The sequence below is a fragment of the Drosophila guanche genome, unplaced genomic scaffold (assembly GCF_900245975.1).
Source record: "Drosophila guanche unplaced genomic scaffold, DGUA_6, whole genome shotgun sequence".
Lineage (NCBI taxonomy): Eukaryota > Metazoa > Arthropoda > Insecta > Diptera > Drosophilidae > Drosophila > Drosophila guanche.
In genome coordinates, this window is record NW_022995746.1 from 7,314,439 (window position 1) to 7,341,329 (window position 26,891).

Sequence of the window (26,891 nt, forward strand, 5' to 3'; positions counted from 1 at the left end):
CTCTGGGCTTGCCGATGAAGTTGTAATCTAAGATACTGCAGTCGGCATTATTTACAACCCAGATCTCCGAAAGGATTGCAATGTCTATCTCGTTGTTTATTAGAAACATATTGAGGAGCTGTTTGTTGTTGTTGTAAGTCAGACTTTGAATGTTTAGTTGTAGAATCTTCATTGTTTTTTGTTAGAGTATCCCGCTTCCACCCCTTGCACAATTTGCAAACGGTCGAGATCAGCATTGGAGGAGTTAACATACTCCAAGATCTGTTGGAAAAACTTCTTCACCAAATCCCCCTTGGAAATGTTGATGGGTTCCACCAGGAACGCTGTAAGCATGGATCCCAGTGCGTTAAGCTTTTCCTGGGCCACAGATGAGACCCCGGAAGTTGTTCTCACGAATTTCTCACTTAACTGTGGGCTATCTGCGTTGATAGCGTTCCTCCATTCTGCCATGTTGGCAGCTGCCTTAGCCGACTCCGTATTGCGTGCTGCCGCTCTTTTGGCTTTGGTCACCTCGGCGAACGAAGCAACCGAGTGAATTTCCCTAGCTGCCTCAGTGTTGCTGTTTTGGCGTTCGGGGAGGATGCCGTTTTGCCATGTGGGTGGGGGAAACTCCCCTGGGTCCCCTGGGTTGGGTGGAGATCTACCAAAGAGTACCGGGTACCTAGCCTTGACCTCAGATCGTGATAATTTTTCAAGCGTCATGCTTTTTTGAATAGCATACGCTTTCCTTCTGGCCTCGCATTGCGGGTGCGTAGCCGCGTGGTTTCCCTTGCAGTTAGCACAGCTTAGCCCCGAGCATAGAGTGTTGGTGCTGTGGTCCCGACCACATTTGAAGCATCTAGGCAGGCTCTTGCAGTGCTTCGCCATATGACCAAACCTGAAGCACCTGAAGCATTGGCTAAACTGGACGAAAGGTTTTACTGCTACCTTGGTGTATAGGAACTTGATTTCCTTGGGCAGCTGCTCCCCTCTAAACCATAGTTTGACCCTGCCGGTGGGTACCCTATCCCCCGAGGTTCTGTCTGTTCTGTAAATCCGTTGTATTCCCTCTATGGGGACGTCCGAGATGATCAGCTCCGAGAGCTGCTCCTCCGAGTGGTGGCCAGGGATCCCAAAGATTAGACCCGCCCTTTGCACAAAGTGCCGCAAAATTCGGGGAGAGTACCCGTGGGCGGCGAAGGCACTGTTTTCCACAAGTCTGTTTGCACCGTCGGCCGACCTACATACAATCTTGCACCTGCCATAGCCGACCCTCGCGACCTCCTCTATACCGCCAAGTCCCAGTTTTATCAACAGTTCGGATAGCTCGAACTGGTTAATTGCGATCCTGGAATTATTATCGCTTAGTTTATCTATATACACTACAAAAGGGCCTTTGTGGCCCTCGTAGTATTTGTTGTTGACGTTTTTGTTGTTGTTGTCCTTGTTGCTGTTGCTGTTTTTGTTGTTGTTGTTGTTTTTGTTCTTGTTGTTGTTAGTTGTCGTTGTTGATCTTGTACTCACGGACGTCTGACAAACATCCACATCCGCTTTCTCTTTCTCACTTGTAATTGTTTTGGTAGTTTTGTTTTTCGTCTCTTTCTCTTTCAAGGTGGTTTTTGACGTCGTAACTGTTGTTTTTCCCGCCATTTTTACGCCTGCCGAGAAAGCAGGTCTGGGGTCTCCTTCCCTCTTTTTCCGCGTCTCCACTAGGATCCTTGATCCTGTGGCCTTCTCCGTGGCCATCCTGGTCCTTCCTATGCCAGCCATGGTTCCGGATTACGCTGCACTAGCTTCCGTGTTACTGGCTTTGCTGGGCCGCCATTGCTGAGAGGCAAGGTTATCCGGTAAAAATACGGATCTACTGCCACTTTTGTCCCGCCGTTTTTATCAGGATGTGGGGTAACCACGGGTGATCGGGTTATTGCTTATTATAAGCGAGTTTAGGCTCTATTTTACGAAATAAGCTAATTTTCTACTTTCCGCGGTAAAAACGAGATACGCGCGTCACCAGTGTTGAACAACGTACCTGAGTTGAATACAAGTTTTTATTTATGTTTTTTTTTAGACGGGGTGGGTGGCGGTGTGCCAGCTGATTTGTTGTCAATAAATACCGCTTGATCCACAGAAATATACCAAAATATACCATAGTCAAAATATACCGTAAATATACCGAGCAAATAATACGAGCTTAGCCCAATTATCCCCCCGAAAACGATATAATATCCTGTAAACGGACATCCTGCCGGTACATTTTAAAAATATTTCTTGTTGATACTTTTGTGCGATAGGCTGCAACACGGACTTAATAGACTTGATGACCTAATACAAAGAGCTGATAAAGTTAATCGCCGAAACCTTTGCTTGAACTTTTGGCAGCATGAATATATTCATAATTTTACGAGCATTCAACTGATAATTCAAGATTACGCTTAGTTTTTCTGTTTAAATACTGTAGCGCTGTTGCAAATATGCATTTTACGGCAATCTTTATAGTTTTTTCCGCCCTTTTCCTGTTCGGAACTGTGGCAGATTCAATGCAAGCGATCTTTGCGGACCCACAACATCCCGGCAAATGTGTAATTGATGGTCACATTATGAGCGATGGACAGTGGATGCGTCATCCCAAAATGTGCGCACTTTTGTGGTGCGGCAGGAACAGCATAGGCGGGATACACACGTGAGTTTTTGTTGAGCATAATTCGATTTCAGGGTAGTAATTTAGCATTGAATTAGATGTGCTAAGGTTGATCCACCGCCTGGCACTAGATTTGGCGCATACACGGCTCCAAAAGCTGATTATCCCGCTTGCTGTCGTCGTGAAATTATTGTTAATGAAATTAAGTAAGAAAAAGTGAACCCCAAAAATAATATGCCAGATTAAATTAAATATTGTTTACTCCCTGAGTGGTTTTAAGAATATTGATAAGTGTTTTTATTAGCATTCAAATGATAATTGAGTGGATCCATAAATACTCTGCCGCTGCCTCGGCTCTGCCCCCACTCGCAGCTAGTTTTGTTGGTTGAACCGGTTGACCAGCCCTCCTCAACAGATCGCTGGGCTTTCCTATTAAGTCTGAGATTATCGCTCAGTTGTTTAGTCAAAGTTCTGAATCTCTGAAGTGAAGATGCAGCTGCTTACAGGAATATTATTGTTTTTCGCCGCTGTGCTGCTGCTGGGCACTCAGACTGAGGCAGCCGTTTCACGGGGCATCTTCAAGGACCCCGCTCATCCCGGCAAATGTGTGGTCGATGGACTCGTGCTGAACGACGGCCAGACGGCGCGTCATCCCAAAATGTGTGCCCGTGTTGTGTGCGGCAAGAATAGCGAGGGACAGATACAGACGTGAGTTTTTAAATAATATTTCAAACATTCAATAATTATAATTGATAATATTTTATTTAATTTCTGTAGCTGTGGCGTTGTTGGCCTGCCGCCTGGCAAAAAGTTTGGCAAATACACAGCCCCAAATGCTGATTATCCGGATTGCTGTAATCGTGAAATTATTTAAAAAATAAATACAATCAGCAACAACATTGTGTTTGTTGACCTATGACATCGCATTATACACTTTTTTCCTTCCGAACTTACATTTGCGGTGGCGCCGCCCTATTGCTCAAAATGTTGTACCCATTTCACCGACAGATGTCTCTGGTGCAAGCTCTCTGTAGTTGCCATGTAGCCTGTGGACCTAATTAAATTAAGTTTAAACGAAAATTAATATTTAATTATTTCAGTAAAATAAAATTGGTTTACTTTTAAGGCACAAACTAAATATATTCTCGATCAGCAGCAGCGTTCAGCCATGTTCGATTATAGCATTTCTCTCACTCACAGAAAAAGCTCCTAAGAGAGCGTAACAGTTTGCGCCGGATTTTTAGAAACTTTTGAACGCTTACACGTTGGAGGCTACGGGACGATTCGCACACGGAGCCGTGGCATTTTCCGTAGGTCAGTTGTGATTCGACGAGCGACGGAGTGCTGTGCGTGTTGTTGAGGCGCATTTGTAAATATTTTAAAAATATATTCATCAATTGTTTAAACTAAAACAAAAAACATTCAACAACCCAGTGAGTTTGCAGTGGGTGTGCTTCAAGTGTTTCGGCCAGTGCTAAGCGAATATCAAAGTTTCAACTTGTGGCAGCAGTTGAAGAAAATAAATTGTTTAATTCAGCAAAAAAATATAAAATAATAATTTTTTGAAAATAAATTGTAATTCCAAACAAATAACACAAAATTCCAAAGTGCGAAGGTGAAAATTCCGCCCACACTCCAAACTCCCAGTCCACACAGCCTTGCTCTCTCACCCACGCGCTGGCTCGCAGTCGCTCTCTCTGCTCGTCTCTCTCTCTCTCTCTCTGCCTACAGATATTTTTTGTGCGCTCTTGCTGCGGACAACTAACGGTTTTAGAAAAGCTCGCTCACCTCGCTCATGCGTCTGTCTACGTGTGTGTCTGAGTTGCTGTATGTGTATGTGGGCTTAGCATCCTGTGGCAAGTTCTTCACTCAAGGATAACAGTCGTTAAAGTACAACAATGTAATGAAAAATATCTGAAAATATCATCATCATCATCAGCAGCAGCAGCAGCAGCAGCAGCAAGAGGATGTAGCGAAAATATTACAATTTTATGCTCGTGTTTGTGTCTCTTAAGGTTCTTGCCCCCCCGCCCTTCACGAGTATGACGGAGTTGCCAGGCTACAAACTTTAATGTCCTTTCTTGTCGCTTGGTTTTTTCTTTCGTTTTACTTCGTTTTTTATATGCCAATACGTGGGGCATTTGCATGCAATTTACGATTCCTGTACGGGGGCAGCATGTCTCACTAGCCTCAAAGGCCGTTGTGGCCCCAAAAAGCCCCCCTTTCTGAATCTGAGCTGAAACTGCGGCTTTTCTGACAAACACACACATGCCCGTGTGTATATGTATATGAGAACTTTTGTAGTGTTAGCCAAGGGCATGTAACAGGTAACACAACACAATTGACACCTGTCTCGCTCTCTCTCTCAAACCCTTGCGCTCTCTTTCGTCTTTGCCTTTGCCTCTCTTCAACGCCTTCCTCTCACTCTCACTCTCACTCTCGCGCGCTCTCTCTGCCTCCGCTCTCAGGTAAGCTTCTTCTGTAACGGCAACGGAATACACGTTCTGTCAATGGCAGGCAATACGCGTTACAACAATGAGCCATTCCAATGCCATCAAATGATGTTGAGTTCGCATTAAAATGTATAAATAAAACCGAAAAGAGATTGACTGCAGAGAGCCACATCAAAGCCTTTTGGTAAAGCATGCTGGAGGGGTGCTTAATATTTCTGACTTACATTTCTGAGATGTTTTTCTCAATGCTATCAGCAGGCTTTTATCGATCGATTTGATTGATTTTAGGCATCTTTTGCGAACGATAATTTTCATTTTTTATCGGCAACAGCTTAATAACATCTGTAACTATAATTGGGTTTCTTTTTTTTATAGATTTTTTATTTTAAATATTTCAATATATTTTTCAGTCTTCTTTTGGCATCAACCCCAAGCCGATTTATAGTTTTTTGCATATATTTGTATGACTTTTCGATTAATTTCTGTATACCAAATAACTGCAAAGTCAAAGAAGTTCCCAAAATGTCGCTTATCATTTAAGCTAAAATCAATTAAATTTTAATTGAATTTTAGTATTTTCATTTGCAAACTATTAGCTGCATTTTCTACAATTATATTCCCGGTCTACCGCTCTGTTGTCAATTTATTTAAAGCTCTTTCCCTTTTTGTTTGTTGAACGTCCAAAAGTTAAATGGAGAAAAAGAGAGAAAAGCAGTGAGGGGGGTAGTGGCCAGCGTAGGAGCAGATTTAAAGGAAAGTCTTAAACTTTTTCATTACTGTTGCACATCTGGGCTAAAGTTTGTCCTATGGCTGACACTGGCTAGCTGCCAGTCTGGATGACCTTTATGCAAAATAGGGTTTTTGGCCAACTCAATCTGCTTTGCCATCTTCTGCTCCGCCCAGAGTCTCATCATGGCCTGTGCATTATTAAGCGACAGCTTCTGTATTATTCAACACCCCACAGCAGACCATACAGAGACCCGTACGGATTGTGCACCCAGAGGATGTCTGTGTTCGAGAGTTGTATAATAAATAAAATGCATTATTCATGCAAAGGCTTCACTGTGGTTAGGTTGTCTTTTTTGTCAGCTTTGCTGGTTGGTTGGTTGGTTGGTTGGTTGGTTGGTTGGTCCTTTTATTGAAATGCCATTAGCGAATTTCATTGAATTTTTCATTCCGATCACGGCGCAGACGCGGCGCGTATACACAATCTGGCATTGAGATTGAAATCTATGAGGCGAAGAGTTCCCGAGAACAATACACGAAGAGCAATCATTATCCCTTTTACAGCGGCTAATTCCAGACAATTCTAGGCCTAATTAAAAGTGCAGAACCCCAGTTGAAAAGTGTGAGAAAATAATTAGAAAAGCGGTTGCAAATCACTGCAAACAAAGGCCAGTTGCTGATGCATGAATTTAGCTGAATAACAAAAAGAATTGGCAGCATACGTGCCCGGATGCCGCGTGTGTTTGCTGGTGTTTACCTTGGACTAGAATAACTCGCAACAAAAATAAAACCAACCTCCGCATCCATCTACTTGGCTACAGTGTGGTTCGCTCTGGTTTCATCCTGCTCGTCCTCGTCCTCGCCCTCAGCCGCAGTCTTGCTTTTTTTCTACCATCTTTTTGTGAATCCTTGGGCGCAGCGCAGCAGTTTCTAGTCGGTGGCCTACGCTGAAGGTGAGTGCAAACATTTCTTTTCAATTTTCTCACTCCATTCAACCATCCCAAAATGTATGCGCTCAATCGATTATTCCCCAACCGAATTCTCACATAATTTAAATAAGCCACAAAACCTCATAAAAAAAAGAGGCAGGCAGCGGCAGACAGATAAACAATTTGCTTGAAAAATTACGCGCATAATTAAAAACTGAAATGAAAACGACCGCATCAATGAATTAAACAGAAATAATCAGGCATTAAATAGTGCCAGAACGAGTGGCAGAGTATTTATTTGTATTCTGTTTGTATTTGCCATGAAAATTGCCATAAATTAACACAATTAAGCAGCAGATTTTCATAATTAATTAGTGAACAAATCTTAAATTTATGTAGTTAATATTGGGTAGTAAATTTTCAACGAAAAACTGATGCTTACTCAACAATTTGTACCCGAAAGCAACTCATTTGTTGCCCCAAGCTCGTAAACTTTGAAAATATTCTAAAATTTGTAAGCTGCCAATTTGCATTTACATTTTCATTCATTTGTTTTCATGTTGTTGTTTGGCTGCCACAGACATTTGATATACGAGAATTATATTCTTCTGATATTTTGATTGAATCTTTTCGTTTCGCATGTTTTGCATACATTTTATTTCTTTTGTTTTTCCTCTGCGTGTTTAGGCCCCATTGACTGGACTACATTGTGTGCTCTTGTAATTTGTGATTTTATTTCAATTTAATTTGGTTTTTCTCTGCTTTGACGTCATGCCTGTGCCACATGAAATCTGCTTTAATTGCGCATAAACTCTTTTAATTTGTGGCCAGTTGGTTAAGCTAAAGCGCTGGTCCCTTAACGTGGACACATCGCACACCTCTGGACTGCTCATAATGGTCTTGTAATGGAAACTGTTTCAGTCATAAGCCCAAAAAAACTGCTCAGTGTCTAATTGTAATGGGTGTAAGCTGCAGGACAGGGCAAATGGGCTGTGGCGCTGCTTTGGGTAACTGATTTATTTGTGTGTCCAGAAGAAGTTAAGCTGCTGTCCAACCCAAGCTCCGCGGATTATTCATGGCAAATCAATTTCTGTATATATTTAGCCTTTAACTTTTGCTCCCCTACAAGCCAAATGCATAATATCGTATTCTCTTCCATTCTGCCACTGTCAAATTGGCTGCTCATAAATAATAGAAAGGGCAGATGTCTCCCTCATAATTCATGCAAAACTTCCTGTTCCAAACTACTACAAATCAGGAGCAACCATCTTTGGCAACAGCTCGTAAAATAGAAGCAACAGTGCCATAATTTATTTCACTCAAATAAAAGTAAAAATGGGCAACAGCCAGCACACATTCGGGCTGCATAAAATTCCATTTCAAAGGACATTGAAATATATTTGTATACCCAAATAACAGGAAGGGAAAATGCTACCCACGCTAGTCGTACTTTTTATTGAAAAACTATTTTTCAGCTGCCCAAAATAGTTGATTTGCCCAGCTGGAAATAGCGATTGTAATAATTGAATGAGAATTGAAGCCAATAAATTGACTGACAGCCAGTTTTGGGCTGTGCACATACAAATATCTCGATTGGATCTCGTGCAATGGAGTGCACTTTGTGGTTGTGTTATTTCAATGTAAGCCAACACTTGATTATTAAATATTAATTATTATTAATTGTTCTAAGTTGCGTGAGAATGGGAAAATTATTGAATTGAATTGGTTCCAGCTAGTTCCATTTCTTCCGCCTCTTTTGAGATCATCTTGCGGATAGTTTCGTGCATTTTTGAGCAGTTTCCATTTACACTTTATAGACTAAAGTTCCATTTGCGCAACGCGTGAAAAGTAATGAATAAATAAGAACTCTCGCCGTAGTTCGGCGACTTTTTTGTACACCAAAAATGTACGTACGGATGGAGCTGTATAAATGTAAATGCACTGAAAGAAATGGTGGATCTAGTTTGCGGTTTTGCATAGCAAGTTTTGTCTTTTTGCCAGCGCTAAATAGATTATGAAATATATTTAAAAATACATACAAAAAATACATTTTTTGCATACATTTCGTACCTCTCCTGTTGCTCCTGTCTCTTATTTTTTTTGCTGTGAACATCGGACTGTCCGCCGTGTGTTTTTGCATATTTTAAGCAGCTCAGCGCCTTTGCACCTTTTACATTTTATATGCCATGCAGCGTGGGTAAATTTGAGTTTGAGTTTCAGTTTTCGACTCTCTTTTCACTCTCACTCTCTCTCTCTTTAGTCAGTTTTTTGTACACTTTTTCCTTGGCTGCCTTTTATTTCAGTTTCCGTTTATGTACCAACAAACCAGCAGAACAGCCCAACATCACCTTCACCTTTTGCCCGCACGCAACGCACACACACACACACACACCGAACATATCTTACTCCGACAGTGGGTGGGTGGGTGTTAGTCCCCAATATATAAATGTTGTATGTACTACATGTGTTTTTACAGCCACCCACAATCTCGTGCAGCACCAAACAAAATTGTAATATTCACTTTCGTTTTTTGTTTGTGTGTTTATGCTGAGCGAAAACTTACTGCGGTGACTGTATGGTGTGTGGGGGAAAAACTTTGGGGCAACCCTTGGTCAGGTCAAACAACGGCAGTGCTGCCACAGGAAAAAAAAAGTAGCAGAAGTACGCGTAGAATATGATGGGGAGAGCATAGAGAGGATAAAGATATAGCAGTAAATATTGGAAAGAAAAAATCCTGTTGCATTATTTTCTTCAACATCTTTTTCTCTGTTATTCTATCTCCCTAGACAATCGATTAGCCTTAGAGCTTCGTACCCTCAAGCACTTAAATCTGTACTGGGAATATGGTTTAAAACATTAAAGCTTCCATGCACTTCAAATATGCAATCTAAATCCTCTGCTAGTTTATTCGATGTACGGATTGGCAAACATGCGCAAATCAGCCTCAACGATAGGGACTTTAATTAGTTTCAGGTTAAATGCACTTAACACGATGCCCAACCCAAGCCAAATCAATTTGTGTTTTGCGGATTAGCTCAGGCACATTCCATCTAGCAGGGAACAACAATGAGCGGGATTTACTGAATTAATTCTCCGATTGAAGGCTAAAACTCTTTTCATTATGATCACCATCCAGTCCACAATCTATGAATTTGATGCTGGAAAAAAGCGTATAAGGTCGCCATGCAATTGTTCGTAAACAGCGATGGGTATTGGTCGAGGTTGAAACATTTGACCTGCAATGGAGCTTAATCCGCAATGCCCGCCATGGCCCCCCGCCAGACGCATTCAAATGTCAATTAGTGTTGTTGCTGTGTGGTCTGTGCACATTTTTGCACTCCGCTCCGCTGCCCTTTATCTTTCCGGCACCATGGAGTAGAGTTGTTGTGGCCCTCTGCTTGATTTGTAACTATTTGCCATCCCATGGGAGGCCAAAGCAGCCATCCATTGAAGGCCGGCAAAAGGCTATACAACAAAAAAATATACAGAGAGAGATACTCTGTAGGGATCTATGAGCGAACCTTGGCCAACAAATATGCCAGGGGCATAGGCTGCCAAGAAGCTCGTAAAAACCAATAAAAAGTTGAGCAAAATTATGGCCCTACAAAAGTGCTCGAAGGATGATCCAAAAAGGGGTTTCTCTGCAATTTGATTGTATTTCATTTCTGGCATGCAAATTTAGATTGAAATTAAACTAGCAACAAAATGCAATGATTGATATTTTCAATCACAAACAACGCGACGCTTGCAACACTCTGGATAAAAGGCATCCGGATTCAGTGGCTCTGAGAAACGGCAATCGTCTGGCGGTTCCTGTTTCTCACAGCTGTGTGGGGAATATTCGCGATATAAGCTACCTTTTGGGAGTATTATTAACAAGATTACTTACGTAAATATTGTGCCCCAGCCATCGCTGATGCAGAATATTGTGGTACAGTCCAAGTTGGGCAGCTTAAAGGCCTGTCCCGCGGTGAGCAGAACAACTGAAGAGGGAATGTCGATGACACAACGGCCGGGATACGCTGAAGCAGGGGGGTGTTAGATCTTATATATGCCAATCCTACTGCCTACCTGGATCCTCGTAACTGTTTACGGACAATTCGGCAGGCACGCCGCCCAGCATGAGCCCGAAAAAAATTGCAAATTTCAGAGAGAACAACATTTTGTTGTAGAGTGTAGATTAATGTAATGTTTTGCTATACAATGATTTTAGGTTATATGACATCTAACTACAGTGTATGCCTGACTGGAGATGTTTTGATGGCTACAAAACCAAAATCAATGAATAACTGTAAAACTTGTACATACATACATGCATACATGCATGTGCATGCCAAACTGACTGGCGATAGATAGATAGAGTGAGCGATAGAAGGAGAGCATCAGCGCGCTGCTCTGCCAAGGCAAGCCACCAACTCCATAAAGAACAGTTAGAGCAAGAAAAAAACCGCGGGCGCCGCTGCAATTGCAGCAACAAAGCGAAGGTGGGTGGAATAGGGAGACGACAGAACGGGCGCTGCCGTGCGAAAAAGATATAGAGCCAAGACGCTGAAACTGCAGCAACAAAGCGAAGAGGGTGGGTGGGATAGAGAAACGAAAGAACGGCTGCGTAAGCTTAAGCAGGTAGCTGCACAGTGGGCAGTGCAAATAGAAAACATTAAAACAAAGAGACTGTTTGAGCCGACCAGTAGTATTTCTGTTATTTTATTAACATTACTTTCTAACAAATTTAGCTGACTACAATTTGAACTGACTACAAATTTTAATCGCATATAATCTCGCGCTGGCAACATTCTGGAAATACAGCATCCAACTTTCGGAAGTCTCCGTAACGGCATGAGTCCGGAGGTTTCGAAAGGTTACATTTGTGGAGCGCGCCATAGCCATCGCCAATGCAGTAGAGCACCACACAGGGAATGTTTGGTAAATTTATGCCCTGTCCCAAATCCAGAGTGACTACCGATGGTTCCATATCGAGGACACACCGACCGGGATAGGCTGTAAAGAAACGATGGAATATATTTCATATACTGATTAATAATATGCTCACCTGGATGTGCATAGTTGTTCAGGGAGACTTCAGTTTCGGGTATAAAACCCATGCATAAGGCAAAAACAAAACCGAAAAATATTGCAACATTCAGAGAAAACATTTTGAATCCAGACTACAGATTGAGACTACTTACTACTACAGAAACAAAGAGCTTAGAATGACATCCTGTTGACATCTATGGATCGGCCTTCTTTTCAGAGCAAAACCTTTCCCTGGTACAGCACTGCGGATATGGCAGCTCCGGATGTTTGTAGTTTCCAAAACGACAACTTCTCGGCAGGTCGCTCACTCCGCAGCTGTCCGAGACTCAATTAGTCGAGAAATCCAAGTGCATCTTTTGCTCACCTTTGGAACACCACCATGCCATCGCGTCCGCAAACAATTTGACGGCATTCGTGCGTCGGATCTTTGATGGTCACTCCAGCGTTGAGCACCAGTTTGGAATTGATGGTGCATTTGCCTGGGAAGTCTATGGAATGGTGGGGTAATGGGAAAATCTGTGGAGCGAGGAATGCCGTTGGCATACTCACGGGGATGGTGGTAGCGTTTCTGCCACTCGGCCGTCTGGCTACCAACCAGAAGACTTGACAGCACCAGTACGGACAGTAGTTTAAAGTATGCTTTGGTCATTTTAGGCTTTAATTTTGCTTTTAATAAATAATTATTTATATTGACAAGTTTGGCTAAGATGTGCTTGAAATATGATTGCGAATCTATGAAGTAAACTTAGTTCTTAGCTGTGGGATTGCCCAACAATAATTTATTTATACATTTTACCTTTTCCAAAAAACAAATAATTTAAATTGAAACATTTCAAAACACATTTAATCCCAAGCAATTTCATTGCACGTCACATCCATTTCACAGCACTCGGGAAATGGGGCGTCTGGTTTCTTGACTTCAGAATACTTGCAGGAGGCGGGTGGTGGCTTAAGTTTGCACCTGCAAGGCAAAGGAATTCATAATTTTAACATTAATACTTAATCAAATACTTACTGGTAGACTAGAGCCCAACCATTTAAATGGCACTCAACTAGGAGACACTTATCGGGATGTCTTGCCGATTTGCCACTGTCGATGATCAAACGTTTATTTTCGGCACCATCAACCACACATTTATTTGGATACGCTATGGGGGGATCAAGACATTCCTGATATAAAATATACTTATATTGATAAGTAAATGTACTTACCATCGTCTGTAAATATCTGAAAATTGAACAAACCATAAACGCCGTGCAGCATCAGCATTAAGGCAAGAACTGTACATACTTTGGATTGTGCCATTACTGTTGCTTTGGTCACTCGTATTGTTTGAGCTACATTAAATTCGACTAAAAATTCGATTTTCAGAGCTGTCTTGTCTGTCGATGTGTGTTTGGCAATGAAATAAGTAATATAAGTACTACACGTCTGACAGTAGAGGGCAGCAGTAGCCTACCCTGTCTGTTACATATGTATGCGAATTTTAATTAAAACAGAGAGAGGAGGAGACAGAGGGAGAGAGACACAAATATGCCCACGATGGAGGATATATATGCTGATGAAGTTATCGTATATGTTAATCCAGTTATGTGCATACCATGCCATGCCATACCATCGGCTTGTGTCATTCGTTTGACTGTCGGCTGCTGCTCTGTTGTTGCCTTGCATAATTCGTTTATGTGACGCCGCCGCTCTCTTTCCCTCCGTAGTCGTCGCTCAAGGGGGTGGGTGCCAGTGCAAATATTGGTTTGTGTTCCCTGATTGTTCGTGTCCCCCTCCCCACAAAAGACAAGCTGTCTGCAATTATTTAGGCACCCAAAATGTAGACAAATTAGTGGGGCCACATAATTGATGCATCTGTGAGTACTCCTACTGGGTATTGCCTCTATCTATTTGGGTTTGTGTGTTTGTGTTTTTGCGCATCTATCTGGTGTTTTGTTTTGATTATATCGGGCTCCTAATTAGCGAATGGCCCTCCATTGTTTCACGGTTGAGATTAATTGAATTGAGAGTGGCCTCAGATGGGTATGCTCTTGAAATATACATATGCAAGCACATATCTCAACGCTAATTGTGGGCTGGCTAATTGTTCCAGATACAAACACACCGTTTGTTGTTGATTAAATAGGCAATCTCAAGAGGTTCAGGAACTAATAAATACTTTCGGTACAAGCACCAACACAGTCACCGTTCAAGAGAGGGTTTACAGCAAGCAGACAAAAATCAGGCTATCTCTTTCCTTCAGCCTTCAGCCTTCAGCCTTCTCATTCTCGTTCCGCTTTGGCGTACGATTGCAGCTGGGTGGATCAAGAGTGGATCATAAGTTCTGAGCTTGCTCCAGAGCCTAGTGGATCGTAAGAGAGAGCGAACGCAACAGTTATGTTGCCCCGTTAGAGCTGCGCTGACCGGAACAGCAAAATAAAAACTTTCGATCGATACAGCAATAGCCATCTATCCACACACGTAGATACGCATACGAATATGTCATTTGCATATATAAAGAATCAACACGTACGAATATACGCAGCATAAATAACAAATTGGCCAGGTGAACAAATTGTATGAGAACTTCGGGGCCGGAAAGGTGTCTAAATAAACGGTCAGCCAACCAACACCGCTATGCTTTCTTTGTGTGTGTGTGGGGTTTCGGGTGACCAAGCGATGAAAATTGGTCCCGTACGTCGGGACCTCTGCCCTCACCCTCACCCTCACCCTACGACTTGCTTTCTTTTCTCTCTCTTTTTTTTATGGTCGTACATAAAAACACACATCATTATAATTTCAATGATAATAAAGTCCATTCGCATATCAAACTGAATGAGATACAAGCGAAATGCTTTATGTTTTATTGCTTTTACTTTTCGCATTATACTATCAGCGCTTTTAATTTTCTTCCCACTGATACTCGAATACATTCCACATACATAAAAAATATGTATATGTACCTTTTCAAATTGCTTCCTGTAGCCCCACTCGTGTCACGGGGGTATCGGGGCGACGTCTGCGTTAAAAGGCCAACGGCCATGTGTTTTATTCGGCATTTATTTACGTTTGCAAGTAACAAAAAACCCAGGCACAGTCTAAAAAAATGGCGAGAAATGTATACGCCATAGGAAATGCTTTTAAGCAAAGTCATTCATACTGTGTCTGTGTGTACCTGTGTGTATACATATTCGTATGTTTGTAAATATAGCTTCGACGGTTATTTATAGCTGAGGAAACAGATATGAGTCAAGCTGGAGCACGTGTAACCTGAAGGTCGCGTTTGTAGTTGTTGTGTAGGAAGTTTCCTTTTCTATGGGTATTATTTGTTACCTGTCGTTACCTGCATAAGAGACGTTTTTTTCGCTTCAAGAAACACTCCTTTAGCTACCCAGCACTAGAACTGTTTTGGCATGTTGCCAGTCACGTGTAAACGTGGCATGAGCTGGGAACAGATGTCATGCCAAAATGAGAACAGAACAAGATTAGGCAAAGAAAAATGCCCAACAAATTCTTAACCAAAAAATGCACTAAAATGTTAAACAAATTCCTTTGTACACCCGATGGAACTACATTTCTAAATATAAATATAATGCCACAGCCAACAATCAATTTCCATTAACAAAAGGCAAGCTATTTATTTCACATTACATTTAGGCGTTGTGTTTACATTTCCAACACAAAGATATATTTACAGCTACAATGTATTGTTTGCTGCACATTAATGCAGTGGACTTGTACACCCCGTTATAATAATAATCTATTTTTGTTGCCATTGAAATTATGAAATATTCAACTGAGTTTTCGCTCCACTGCATAATGCATGAACCGAAAATAACCTCCTGGAAAACAAACGAAAATTTCCACAACGCAAAGTGCAGTAAACACAAAAATGTTATATTCGCTGCTTTTATGCTGCAACAAAGAGAAGGCGTGGAAACCACGGCAATCGAGGAGGAAGAAGCAGCTGCAGAGAACACACACAAAATCCCATTCAGTCCATCAAGCCGTTCGTCCGTCCGTAGGTTTTGCTCGTTGCTATGCTGCTTCCGTTGCCTTCGACACTGCACCGAAAGAGATATTATAAAAGGTCGAAGTGGCAGATACCCTAGCGAATGGATATTGAAAGAGAAGCGAACAGAGAAACAGCTCTAACAATTCTCATGCACTTTGCGCTTTGGCCATATGCTTGTGGGTGGATCATAAGTTCTAAGCTAACTCCAGCGCGGAGTGGATCGTAAGAGAGAGAAGAGCGACTACAGCGTTAACAGCGCTGTTGTTCCGCTTTATCTTTCCCATCATCACTTTACGCTTTGTTAGGGTAACAAAAACCACTGCCATGGGAACCTTGAAAATGCAAAATTGACTCAATTGTTGTTGCGCCTGGCACTGCTTTAGGTTTGTTGTTGCTGCTGCTGCTGCAGCCTCTGCCGCTTTTGTTTATGACAGCGCGCCCCTGCGAGTTATTAAAATTTTGTTTTTTTCTCTGCAATTGCATTCTGTAAGCGGCTTAGCAGTCTTTGTTGCACATCGGGAAAAGCGAAATACTGTCGAAAATGAATATCTGTTTTGTGTCTGGCAACAATTACAAACAATTGCAGGCAGATGAACGAAAAATAATGCACTAGAGGCGAGGTTGCACAGAACATGTTGAAAAGTAAATCTGAATGTTAATAACAAATTTGTGTTCTATATATTTACAGGTGAGTCATCTTCCTTCATTCTTCCTTCTTCGTACCTTCAATGTTGTGAAAGCTTAAACCAGACACTGCCATTTATCCTTGGCATTTAACAATGCTTGGCCTGGCTCTTAGTTGTTGCTGTTGATGTTTGCTGGATACCGCAAAAACTGCGCTTCTTGAATTATTTAAGACACACACAAGTGCGCGCAACCCACTGACAGAACGGGACTTACAGCTGCAGTGGGGCCACAGTGGTGGGCGACATTGGGGGGCATCAAGTACAAGGGTAATGCCAGGCAGATAAAAGTGGCCGGGAGTGTAGGGCTCTTTGGCAGCGGCAGCTTGATTATGTCTCAAGTCACTCCACAACGACCCACCCGGCCACACAAAAAAGAAATTAATTAATTTTTAAGCGTAATTAAATGCAAAGCAGCAGCAGCACTCTGGGCGCACAAACTCAACAAACCCCATGTCTCCGTGGCTATCTGCTGGCAGCGTCTGCACTGCGAGAAATTAGAAGAGCTCTTAAGACTTATATCTTGACTGACGAAGCGGTACAACAGCGCTGTTAACAGCAGTGGAGTAGTGACTGTTAACGCTCTTTGCTGTTAACAGTACGGCAGTAGAGACTGTTAATGCTCTTCGCTTACAGTCTGCAGTCGCACTCTCTTACGATCCACTCTGCTCTTTTGATCCACTCATTCGTTAACATTCCATACTCAAAGCCTCCACATAACATTTTCCTTGACAAATAATTCTTAAACTAACATTTGCAGCAACCCTTTCGTTGCTTTATTTCCCCAAGTGTGGGTCGACGTGGCTGGCTTTGTTTGGCCTGTCCGTGAAGGCGGCACGGCACAAGGCTGCACGGGGCAAGGACACGCGGCAACGAAAAAAAGAGCGCGAAGGATGCGCTACTGCGAGCAGCACTCCCTTGGCCCATTGGCCAAAAAAACGAAGACGACTTCGTCTCGAAGGAAGTGATTTCTTTTGAAATGAACCAGCAGTAGGCATTATTTTTGCTGTTGTTGTTCCTGGGCGCAATTAAAAATTCCACTCGAAGCCACCCGAAAAAAGGTTATCCACTCGAGCGCAGTTAATGGGGCTTCGAGTTTGGTTCCACGACGGATTTTCCTTACTTTATTTTATTTTATTTTTTATATTGTTCGCTTGGGCTTCGAATCCTGCGAATGATTTGCCAAAGTCAAGACTTTGTCTGCCATTGACTTGTGTCCTGGGGGGACCAAGAGCAAGCCAATCAGCGCCCAAAGTGCAAGCCGAAGCTCAGTCACAAGACACTTTCTCCCATACAATTTTTGATGGCTCGTTCCGTGTCTGCTTTTGGTCAATTTCACTTTTATGCCTCTGTCCTTTTCCCGCCACTGGCCTTAGACACATATTTATGTAGACTAAATTTCCGTTTAGATTTGCGGGCTATTTTTAGGTGGCAAGCCAAAAACATGTTCACATCAAGCAAAACAAAACAATTGCGAGAGCCTCAAGAACTGTCAGTGCAAAAGCGAATGCCTGGACTCGAAAGTATTCAATTGAACTGCCACTTGGCAGGTTGGCTGGAACAGCTAATGGCCAGCTACTTAATCGATTCATTGCTGAATTATTAATGTTCAATTGCTCTTAAAGCCCACGACTTGTTGTACAAAAAAACTCTTAAACTTTCAGCAATAAGAGAATTATTTTTGCAAATAGATTTATAGATTTAATATCATTAAAAATACTTGTAATTCATTTTATAAGTATTTATCTTTATTGATTCCTTGAAAATACAGAATAAAATGAACGCAGAATTTCCGTTGCCATTTGGTTGCCATAATGGATGAGGCAGCAGCAGCTCCTCCCCTGCTTGGCCACACAATTCAATTCAATTATATTTATGCCAATGCCAGTCAGTCGATATTTATCTGTGGGACTGCAGCTGGCTGCTCTCTCCGTGTGCTGCTTCAGCTGCACGTATGTCAGTGGCTGCTTTAAGTTAATTAATCAAAGCTGAGTCCATTTTTGCCCAAAACGTTTGCCAACGTGGCGTATGAAATGCTGCGGCTGGGTCTCGTTGCGGGGTCCATAAATGGCAAAATTGTGCAGTTTTTATCTGTGAAAATGCAGTGAAATGAAACCCAATTATTGACTCCAAACTCTTGCATCAAAACAATGTAAAGTCCCAGCCAATTTGCTTCCTTTTGTTGTCGTTTTTCTTGCGGAAATATTTGAACCAATTTCGGATTCTAGTTTTCCCCCTTTGCGCATTTTCCGTTCTCCGCTGGCACATAAATCGAAATTCTGTAATTTAAACGCCATTACTTTTAGCATTTCGTAAACATTTTCTTGGCTTATTTTCGAGGAACTTAAACATTGGCCTGCCCCTGGGACCGCCTCTCGTTGAATATTTTCGTTGGGTATTCGTTGCGATTTTTGTGTGAGTTTTTCTTTCGTTTTTGTGGCGATTTTGTTTGATTTTTTCAAGGCAAACACTGCTCCACTGCCACTGTTGAACGTGGCACGTGGCACAGTGCCGCTAATTGGCACTTGAAGGTGCAAGTATGAGGCCCAAGCTGAGGTCAAAGCTGCGTCGAGTCGAGTTGAATTTAGTGCCCCAAAAAATAAATCAGACAAAAAAAAAAAAGCTCCCACAGCAGCAGTAAAGAAAAAGAATGAAGAGAAGAAAAAGTGTGGGCCAGTGTTGTGTGTGACATGTGGCGGTGGCAGTGGCACTGGCACTGGCACTGGGCTACGAAGTGTTGGGGCGCACACAATTGTCCTTGCAAGGACACACACAGCTGCCACGTCAACGTCTTAGCCAAGGGCTCAGTTCTGTGCTGCTGTGGAATATTGATCCACGTACCGCTGAGGCGTGGCATTTATGAATTGTGTTGCGTCTTGGCGTTGGCTTCTTGCGGCCTGCGGCCTGCGGCTGCGTCTTCTGCCACATTGCGTATACGCCGCGTGTGTATATTGATGGTGTCTGAGCTGGCAACGATAAATAATGTAAGTGAGAATGTATGCGGCAACAGGCAGCAACAATTGGCGAAGTTTCAGCCTCAATTGTGTCGCTTCAAAATAAATTCAAAGCACAAAACTGCTCAGCAGTTGCCTGGGAACTGCCTCTTTCCCATATACTGGATAATAGTTGCTGCTGCAACTGTTTCCTGTGCTCAATGTCATCGACACAATTATGGCAAATTTCCCGTGCGGAAATGTTTCCACGATTTTGCACCCAAAAGGTAAAAGTTCAATTTCGCATTCAATTTTGCCAATTTCCACAGCGAATTTCCATGTGCTGCCGGCTGTTATCCCAGAAACGACTTTGACCCAGCCATTTTGTGTGCTGTTTAGCTGTCTGTGTGTAGCCGCGTGGTGTGTCCTTGTGTGTTGGCTAAATGTAAACGATAACCGCTGACAGAGAGACAGACTTGCAGACAAAAGGCAGCTCTGGGAGAGCAGCCGTTTCTCCACATCGATTGGAGGATTTCTAGCATGAGAAATTGAACTTTTTTGTACATTTTCTGCACTTTCTCCAATATCCTTTCGCGTGAGCTCATCTGTCGCTCAATCTGTCTGGCTCCTGCGTGTAAATACAGATTTATTGCCCACTGCATGGCACAGCAACTGTCTGCATATTTGTTACTCCTGCCCCAAACTGTGGACTCTGGACTGTGGTTTGCCGCTCTGTGTACTTGTCTTGGTGTTGCTCCAGCTGCTGTCCAGCGGCTTCTTTGGCTCTTCAAGTGGGTCAGTCTGCAGAAGAAACCTGACTGCCTGCAGCTGACTGCCGGCACGTTCATTGACCGGAAGCGTGCAAAAATTGCAATCATTTATGCAACCCAAAGAAAAGGAGGAACCAAATTGAAATGGGCTGCTGGCAGAGGGCATCTGTCATTTATAATGCTTACAGGGAGCAACAGCAGTCAGTAATGGCTGCAATTCGCTAAAGTAAGACTCCGCCAACGCACATCACTCATACGCCACGTGCAACCAGCGCTGTCTGTTTCGCTGATGCTCGGTTCTACGCTGCTCTGACGCTTTTTTAATTACAAAATGTTCGCTGGGCTGGCTCTGTGCATGAAAGCAGCTCAAGTCTCCGCCGCCGCACAACAAGAAAATCAGCAGGAAATATATTTAAGTAAATTCAATAAATAAACGAGTCTCTCTCGCTCTCTCTCTCTCTCTCTCTCTTGAATGGTTCAACGAAACACTAACAATTTTCAGAGCTCTTCAGGGGGACCATTTAAACCTAAACAGAAAGGAACTCAAACCTTCAGCTGAGCCAGAAAAGGGTGCAAGTAGATTTGTTCACTGCATGAGTGAACAACTTTTTGGCTTCATTTCAATGCCACAATAAGCGCCACAATGCTTGCCTTGCCTAAGCACATTCTTAGACCCACGCCAAGCCACCGAAAACAGTTCAGTAATTTGTCTTTTCCACACACACAGAAATGCGTGTGCAGCGCCCCAAAGTATGCAATGAAAACGGGCAAATTGTTGCACGGAGACAGCAAAGGAGAGCCACAGAGCAGCGCTGTAACCAAGTGGTCTCCGTGCGTGTCTCTGCAGCGAAAGCAAATTAAGTTATCGGATAACCGTGCAAACTCCGCCGAGCAATTGCGAATGAGATGGAGCCGGGCATGTGCTGGGCGCACACAGAAACACTGACAAAAAAAGCCAGCACACACACACACACAGCGACATGTATCAATGAATTTGCAGCACGAAAAGAAATTGCAGCAAAAAATAAAACGAAAACCCAAAAAAATGCCACAAAAAATCGACTGAAAGCTGCAAAGCAATCAGCTGTAGTTGTGTGTGTGTGTGTGTGTGTGTGTGCGGAATAACTGACATCCGCAAATCGATAAAACTGCGGGGCCTTCTCTCCACTGCACCAAAAAATGTAGAGACCATTTTGGAACATGCATTCGGGTTGCTGTGCTAGCCGCTCCAAGCTATTCTTTGCACTTTATTGAGAGCTTCAAATCTCGCACAAAACACACACAAATTGTACTACATTCCCTGCACAACAACTCAAGCAACTAAATAAAATAGAGCCTGAGTTGTTCTCTTCATGAGTGGACGCCAAAAAACTGCGCTCCAAGCAGCAAGAGATTCTCCCGGAGCTTCTGTGGGTGCAAGTAAAATGGTGTAAGAAACTTGTAATATTTGACAAAAATCAGTGCAGTGGAAAAGGGGCTACACACAGTTACACTCCCACTGCCACACCCACTCGGGTGGCAAAGTGTCAAAGGTTTGCCCGCCTCTAGTTCCTTCGGTTTTTTTTTTTGCACCATCGAAGGCCGCGGGAAATGCGTTTATTCAAAACGGGAAACGTCACCAAATGGCTGGCAAATGGAACAAAAATGTAGCAGAAAAGAAAAAAGGAAGCAAAAAGGAAACTGGGCTCGAAGGTTTTAATACCCTTTGCAGCTGTGAAAACATACAGAAAAATTATGCAAAGGCTTCAAGGCTGTGCCCTGGCCAAACAACGACAGGAGCTGCCAGGACAGTGACTCAACTACAGACTTAATGATACCCATCATTATCTGTGGCTTACATTTGCTGTGGCTCTGCCTCTGCCCTTATGCTTGTCTCCTGCTCAAGTGTTTTTGTGTCTTTGCTCAATGCTAAGTGACGAAAATATCGCAGCAGCCTTCACATTTTCCACACAGCCTGGCAGCTTGTGCGCACTTAAATCTGTTCTTATTTCAAGCACATGTTGGCCACGTCTTTTGGGTTCATTTTAAGTGCAGCTTACAGCATCCTTGCTGGCTGGGTTGGGGTATCCTTATACTGCGCCCTTTTAGCACACAACTTGTTGCTTGTGGCCCAACCTGGTGCTGCCTCTCACTTGTTTGCCCTCTAAATATTTAACTAGCGCCTCAAAGCTCTTTAATATAATGCAAAAATTCTCATTTCCAACTGCCAAACATTCACTTAAATACCCAACGGGGCAGAAGTTGTCGCCAGACTTGGGACCAGAAAAGGGAAAAACTTCTGCCTTTAGGAGTGCGCAGAAACTGAATTTTGTGTTTAGTTGCTGATCGAAATTGAATGAGCATTTTTGGGAATTTCTTTGAAATGATTTTGAGCGGTTTTTAAGCTGTAATTGTACTTTTGCTTGTGCTCATTCCGTTGATTATTTTGAACCCCATTTACGAGTGGTTCTTGGAGACACTGCAGCGGGAAATCGCGTGTTTAAAAATAGATCATAAAATTCTACATAATCGGAAAAACCATAAATACACTTAATCATGCTCTAAATATATTCTGAACTGCGATAAAATACAAATACAAATATGTACGATGCATGCATATACATACATAAAAATGTACCCCGTACATATTGCAAAATAATCAAAGTCTGAGCACGCTGATGGGTATTTAGGTTTAAAAAAAGAAACTACAACAATTTCTGGGCATCTTTTGATATACGAAAAAAAGCTTTCTTTTATTCCTCGAACGTTGCTGTCTGTCGATCAATAAATAAACAAAGTCAATGAGCCAAATTCACACGCTTCGAACATATAGGACACACCCGTGGGCACAGTACAGCCAAAAGTGCATTCACACCTACCCCACGCAGACTGTTAAATATTTGCTGATGATTTTTTGCCCTGCTGCCACTCGATTTGATTTGGGATTCGAGGCATAGTTGAATCCCTGCTCGACTCCTGAACATACTGACGTAACACAGCGACATCAATTTTCACCCGACAGTGTCAATCAGTCCGCCCGTGCTGCGTTCCCCCCCGTGCAGTTTAGCGTCCGCGCGTAACCACAAACAAACACCAATCGACCCCTGCCCCTGGCCCTGCCCCCACTCCGATGACCACTTTTACCAGCCACCTTTCTTCCACTCTTTTCCCGCACTCTCTCTCTCTCTCTTTGCACAGTTTGTGTCTCTCCCGCCCTGAAAAGCCCTGCTGTCAGCGAGGTTCGGGGCAGTGATTCTGTTTGCTGTGAGGTAACTTTTGCCCAGGGGTCGCCTTTGCCAGGGACAGCCAGGTTCTGCCAAAGTGTACCGCAAACTACCGGACAGGGTACTTGCTGGACAGAAGGGTATCTGCGGCAGAAAGGAGGAACATAAGTAACAAATAGCAATGGTGTAGGTGGAATTGTAGTTTTATTGAATATTTGCTCTGATTGCAATGTTTGCGCTCCTACTTTCGCATGTTTCTCGAGAGAGACATTGATCGTTGATTCTTGGTTCTCTCTTCTCTTTGTGCGACGTTCGCTCCAAGTCACTCTCTTTCTCTGTTGCCTGTTCTGTTAACTCTGCTCTGTTAACACTACACACTATGGGCTGTTATTGGTTCTGTTATTTGCTCTGTTAGCACAACAGACTCTGAACTCAAAGTACAACTCTAGCATTAATCCCGTTACGATATTCCCCAGGTATTCCCATAGTCGATAGCTAACTTATAGTACCGTTTCCATTCTCTTTTGTTGGTGGTTGCCATTTCCACGCACCAGCAACGTGCCAATTAATCATATTAATTTGGTGCCATTCGCTTGTAAGTTTCGGTATCGATTTTTGGTTGGCTCAATCTTTTATGGGTTTGGGATCAGGTGGCGGTGGGTAGTGGCGGCCCCTGGAATTTGGTGCACCCACAAAATTTATGCAAATTTATGCTGGCTGGAACTGGGCACGGCCTGCAGACCAGGACCTGGGCCTGTATTGGGACCCGGCCGGACCGGACCTAAAGCAAACATAATTTTAACTATTTTATGGCCAGCTCGACAAAAATTATGCCAAATCGACAGCAAAAGCAACGGCAACAAGGATGCTAACAACATCATCATCATGGCCAGAAAACAACAAGCACAATGAAAGCGTTTAAACAAAACAGAAAAAAAAGTGAAATCTAATTAGCTGCTTCAATGGCGAATTTTAATTAAATAAGTTTGTGCAACTGCCGTGCTGCCTTGCTGCCTTGGTGCTTGCTGTTCTGTTTGGTTCTGTTGCTGCTGCAAAGTTAATTAAAAAAAATAAATGTTGACACTTGCACACACACACACACACACACACACGCGCACAGACTTGCACGAGTGAGTGTAAGAAGTAAAGTAAGTGAAGGATAAAATTGTGCGAACACCTTGGGGGGGCTGAAATTTTGCTGCAGTTGAACAGCAAATGAGTGCAGAAATTTGTAGACTTCAAATGGAAAAAGTTTTGCAGTGATTGGAGCTACACACTTAGTACTCAGCTATCCTTCGATTTAGGTATAAACTAAACTAGATGTCATATCTTATCTTAACTTATCTTATCTTATCTTATTTGTTGTCATGGCAACACTCTATTTGGTGTTCCAAATCGCTGCCCAAGCTGTTAATCAACCTTTATTGTCACAGTTAATCAAAGCAAAAAGCTCTACAAAGCCTTCCCATCACCATCGAGTGTGTGTGCTTAAGTGTGGTATATAAATAGCTTACCATAAATCTCGGTTTGGTAAAGTTTTGCCTGGTAATTGGCGGGATTTTGTGGGTTAAAGCAAGCGAGGTAGGCGAGCAAGCAGTGCACTGCTTGCACGAGTTGCCACGTGTATAAATATTATTTTGTGTGAAATTTTATTCAAGAAATGTTCAGTGTTTGAGGAGAATTTATTTAATCAATAAATAAATCTAACACATTTTTTCCTGTATATTTAGCTTAAAAAATAATCGATTTACCTTATCACTTCCCTCATTCCGCTGCTCCCTGCTCGCTGCCTAAACTTTTTCACACTTCAAAGAGCCTGTCGCTTTAAGGCCATACATTTGCATGTGAAATGACAGACCGGAACTAACTAGCTCGTTGCTTGCTCTTCTCTTAACTTCATTTACGCAAAAGAGGAGCTTTGTGGACATGTGCTGGGAGGGCCCCTTGCTCATCCGCATTTTGTTGTCATGCTCTGTGGCACCCACCCAGGAAAGATACTTGCGTTGCGCCCTTAAACGAATTAAGTAGAGCTTATGCTCTGTGGGTCCCAGCAGTACGAGTAACTACTTAGCTGATGCCAAGAAAAGAAGGAAAAAAAAGAAGGCAACAGCCATTAACTTGGGGGATTTTATGTGAGTTTTGCATGATTTCTGCTTCTACTCCGCTCTCCTGGTACGAAGACGATGCCCAGAGACTGTTCTCGGTCTCAACTGCTCAGCTGCTTACTTATTAATGAGCGAAGTACACAGACTCCACACAGCGACAGACAGATTTTACTTCTCTTCTCTCGTTGTACGCTCAACATTTGCACATTGCGCCATTTGAGGCGACGCCTACGCAGTTATCTGAGCGCCTGGCTGCCAATTTCGTGTTATTCCCACATACAAACAGTACACACACAGGGACACACACAATCACACACGCACAGTGAGAGGCAGGCAGACCCTTGCACAAACAGAGCCACAGCAAAAAAGGACGAAACAAGAGCGAAAAAAGTGTTTGCGGCTGAAATTAAAAAAAAAAACACCAGAAGGGAAGGTCGAACGTGGGCAGAACGAATGTGTTGATACCCTAAAGAAATGAGCAGCCAGTTGTGGAGGATCGGAAATTGAGAAAATCATTTGAACTTGTGTCATTTCATACCCGTCGAAACTCCTTTTTACTCCCAATACTTTCTGATCCTCTTCTCTGACTTCTGCTCGTTCCAAATCGCTGCTAAAAATGGCCAAGCCTCTTGCTCGTAAAGGGCATAGAAAGCATCAAGGGCAAAGTGAATCTCGCTCGCTTTTTATTTGGTTACAGCTCCAGTCTGAGGCCCTACTTTTTTCACCACTCATTTTCCACTGAAATTTTCAAATGTGCAACTGTTGGGCTTGTGGTGTGTGGCTCCCTGGGGGACTCACGCTTGCATACAATTATCGCCATGGACAAAAGTTGTTGGGGCCAAACTAATCAAGAACCTATAAATAGTAGTAGTTCCCGGGTTACCATTCTGCTACAGCTGATGCCCACAAATATGTACTGGAAGTGGAACTTATTCTACATCAGTGGGCCATATATTTTCCGCTTTGTGTGCTCCATAAATTGACAAGCAAATGAAATATTCAGCAGGGACATGGACATGGCTGTTTCATCTTGGCCTAATGAAAGTTTAATTTAATGTGTTTGCGTTAATGAACATGTTCCATGAAATGATTACTTTTTCAAAGGAGCATTCGTGATATTAAGATTATGGCAAAGTAATCATTGAGCAGATAGCACTAATAACTTTAGTAATTATGGCGCTGACTACATCGATTCTCCACTTTTTCTGCACTCGCAGTGCACTGACAAATGTCAGTGGAGAATCGAATTGTACCACATAGTCAGCACTTACTGTACTGACTTTTAAAATTGTCTAAAGACCTGTTCATTGAGGCATTCGATTTTCTATTGCTCTGCTTGCTGCGATCTACTCGCGAGAGTGCACCTTGCATTGCTGCAAACCCGTTTCAATGTTACACTTAAGCCAATAGCAACAACATTCATCTAATCTTCACCAA

General features: G+C 42.8%; 5 protein-coding genes across 5 annotated transcripts in view; 2 read left to right on the forward strand and 3 right to left on the reverse strand.

Annotated features, from left to right (window-relative positions):
* The first annotated feature begins 3,059 nt into the window (after window positions 1-3,059).
* LOC117582325 lies at window positions 3,060-3,543 on the forward strand. The gene is made up of 2 exons (XM_034269972.1): window positions 3,060-3,325; window positions 3,395-3,543. The coding sequence occupies exons 1-2, from the start codon at window positions 3,108-3,110 to the stop codon at window positions 3,489-3,491; spliced, it is 315 nt and encodes a 104-aa protein (XP_034125863.1). The 5' UTR covers window positions 3,060-3,107; the 3' UTR covers window positions 3,492-3,543.
* Window positions 3,544-6,382: 2,839 nt separating this feature from the next.
* Window positions 6,383-26,891, forward strand: part of LOC117582308 (serine-rich adhesin for platelets) — a 34,930-nt gene continuing 14,421 nt past the window's right edge. The window contains exon 1 of the mRNA XM_034269952.1: window positions 6,383-6,749. The gene's annotated coding sequence lies outside the window, so the exon portion shown is untranslated. The remainder of the gene's footprint in view (window positions 6,750-26,891) is intronic.
* On the reverse strand, window positions 10,373-10,954 carry LOC117582324. The gene is made up of 3 exons (XM_034269970.1): window positions 10,797-10,954; window positions 10,615-10,747; window positions 10,373-10,551 (listed from the first exon to the last, which is right to left on the reverse strand). The coding sequence occupies exons 1-3, from the start codon at window positions 10,885-10,887 to the stop codon at window positions 10,449-10,451; spliced, it is 327 nt and encodes a 108-aa protein (XP_034125861.1). The 5' UTR covers window positions 10,888-10,954; the 3' UTR covers window positions 10,373-10,448.
* Window positions 11,398-12,445, reverse strand: LOC117582322. The gene is made up of 5 exons (XM_034269968.1): window positions 12,309-12,445; window positions 12,124-12,247; window positions 11,912-12,074; window positions 11,776-11,802; window positions 11,398-11,723 (listed from the first exon to the last, which is right to left on the reverse strand). The coding sequence occupies exons 1-3, from the start codon at window positions 12,406-12,408 to the stop codon at window positions 11,954-11,956; spliced, it is 345 nt and encodes a 114-aa protein (XP_034125859.1). The 5' UTR covers window positions 12,409-12,445; the 3' UTR covers window positions 11,398-11,723; window positions 11,776-11,802; window positions 11,912-11,953.
* On the reverse strand, window positions 12,583-13,142 carry LOC117582323. Its single transcript, XM_034269969.1, has 3 exons — window positions 12,972-13,142; window positions 12,775-12,907; window positions 12,583-12,720 (listed from the first exon to the last, which is right to left on the reverse strand). Exons 1-3 carry the CDS (start codon window positions 13,063-13,065, stop codon window positions 12,603-12,605), a joined length of 345 nt encoding a protein of 114 aa, XP_034125860.1. The 5' UTR covers window positions 13,066-13,142; the 3' UTR covers window positions 12,583-12,602.

Coding starts and splice junctions, on each gene's coding strand:
- LOC117582325 (XM_034269972.1), top strand. CDS start 3,108: ATGCAGCTGCTTACAGGAATATTATTGTTTTTCGCCGCTGTGCTGCTG. Junction 3,326..3,394: donor AGCGAGGGACAGATACAGAC/GTGAGTTTTTAA, acceptor TAATTTCTGTAG/CTGTGGCGTTGTTGGCCTGC.
- LOC117582324 (XM_034269970.1), bottom strand. CDS start 10,887: ATGTTGTTCTCTCTGAAATTTGCAATTTTTTTCGGGCTCATGCTGGGC. Junction 10,748..10,796: donor AAACAGTTACGAGGATCCAG/GTAGGCAGTAGG, acceptor CCCCTGCTTCAG/CGTATCCCGGCCGTTGTGTC. Junction 10,552..10,614: donor GGCTGGGGCACAATATTTAC/GTAAGTAATCTT, acceptor TTCCCCACACAG/CTGTGAGAAACAGGAACCGC.
- LOC117582322 (XM_034269968.1), bottom strand. CDS start 12,408: ATGACCAAAGCATACTTTAAACTACTGTCCGTACTGGTGCTGTCAAGT. Junction 12,248..12,308: donor GAAACGCTACCACCATCCCC/GTGAGTATGCCA, acceptor ACCATTCCATAG/ACTTCCCAGGCAAATGCACC. Junction 12,075..12,123: donor GGCATGGTGGTGTTCCAAAG/GTGAGCAAAAGA, acceptor AGTCTCGGACAG/CTGCGGAGTGAGCGACCTGC.
- LOC117582323 (XM_034269969.1), bottom strand. CDS start 13,065: ATGGCACAATCCAAAGTATGTACAGTTCTTGCCTTAATGCTGATGCTG. Junction 12,908..12,971: donor TCAGATATTTACAGACGATG/GTAAGTACATTT, acceptor ATCCCCCCATAG/CGTATCCAAATAAATGTGTG. Junction 12,721..12,774: donor GGTTGGGCTCTAGTCTACCA/GTAAGTATTTGA, acceptor TTTGCCTTGCAG/GTGCAAACTTAAGCCACCAC.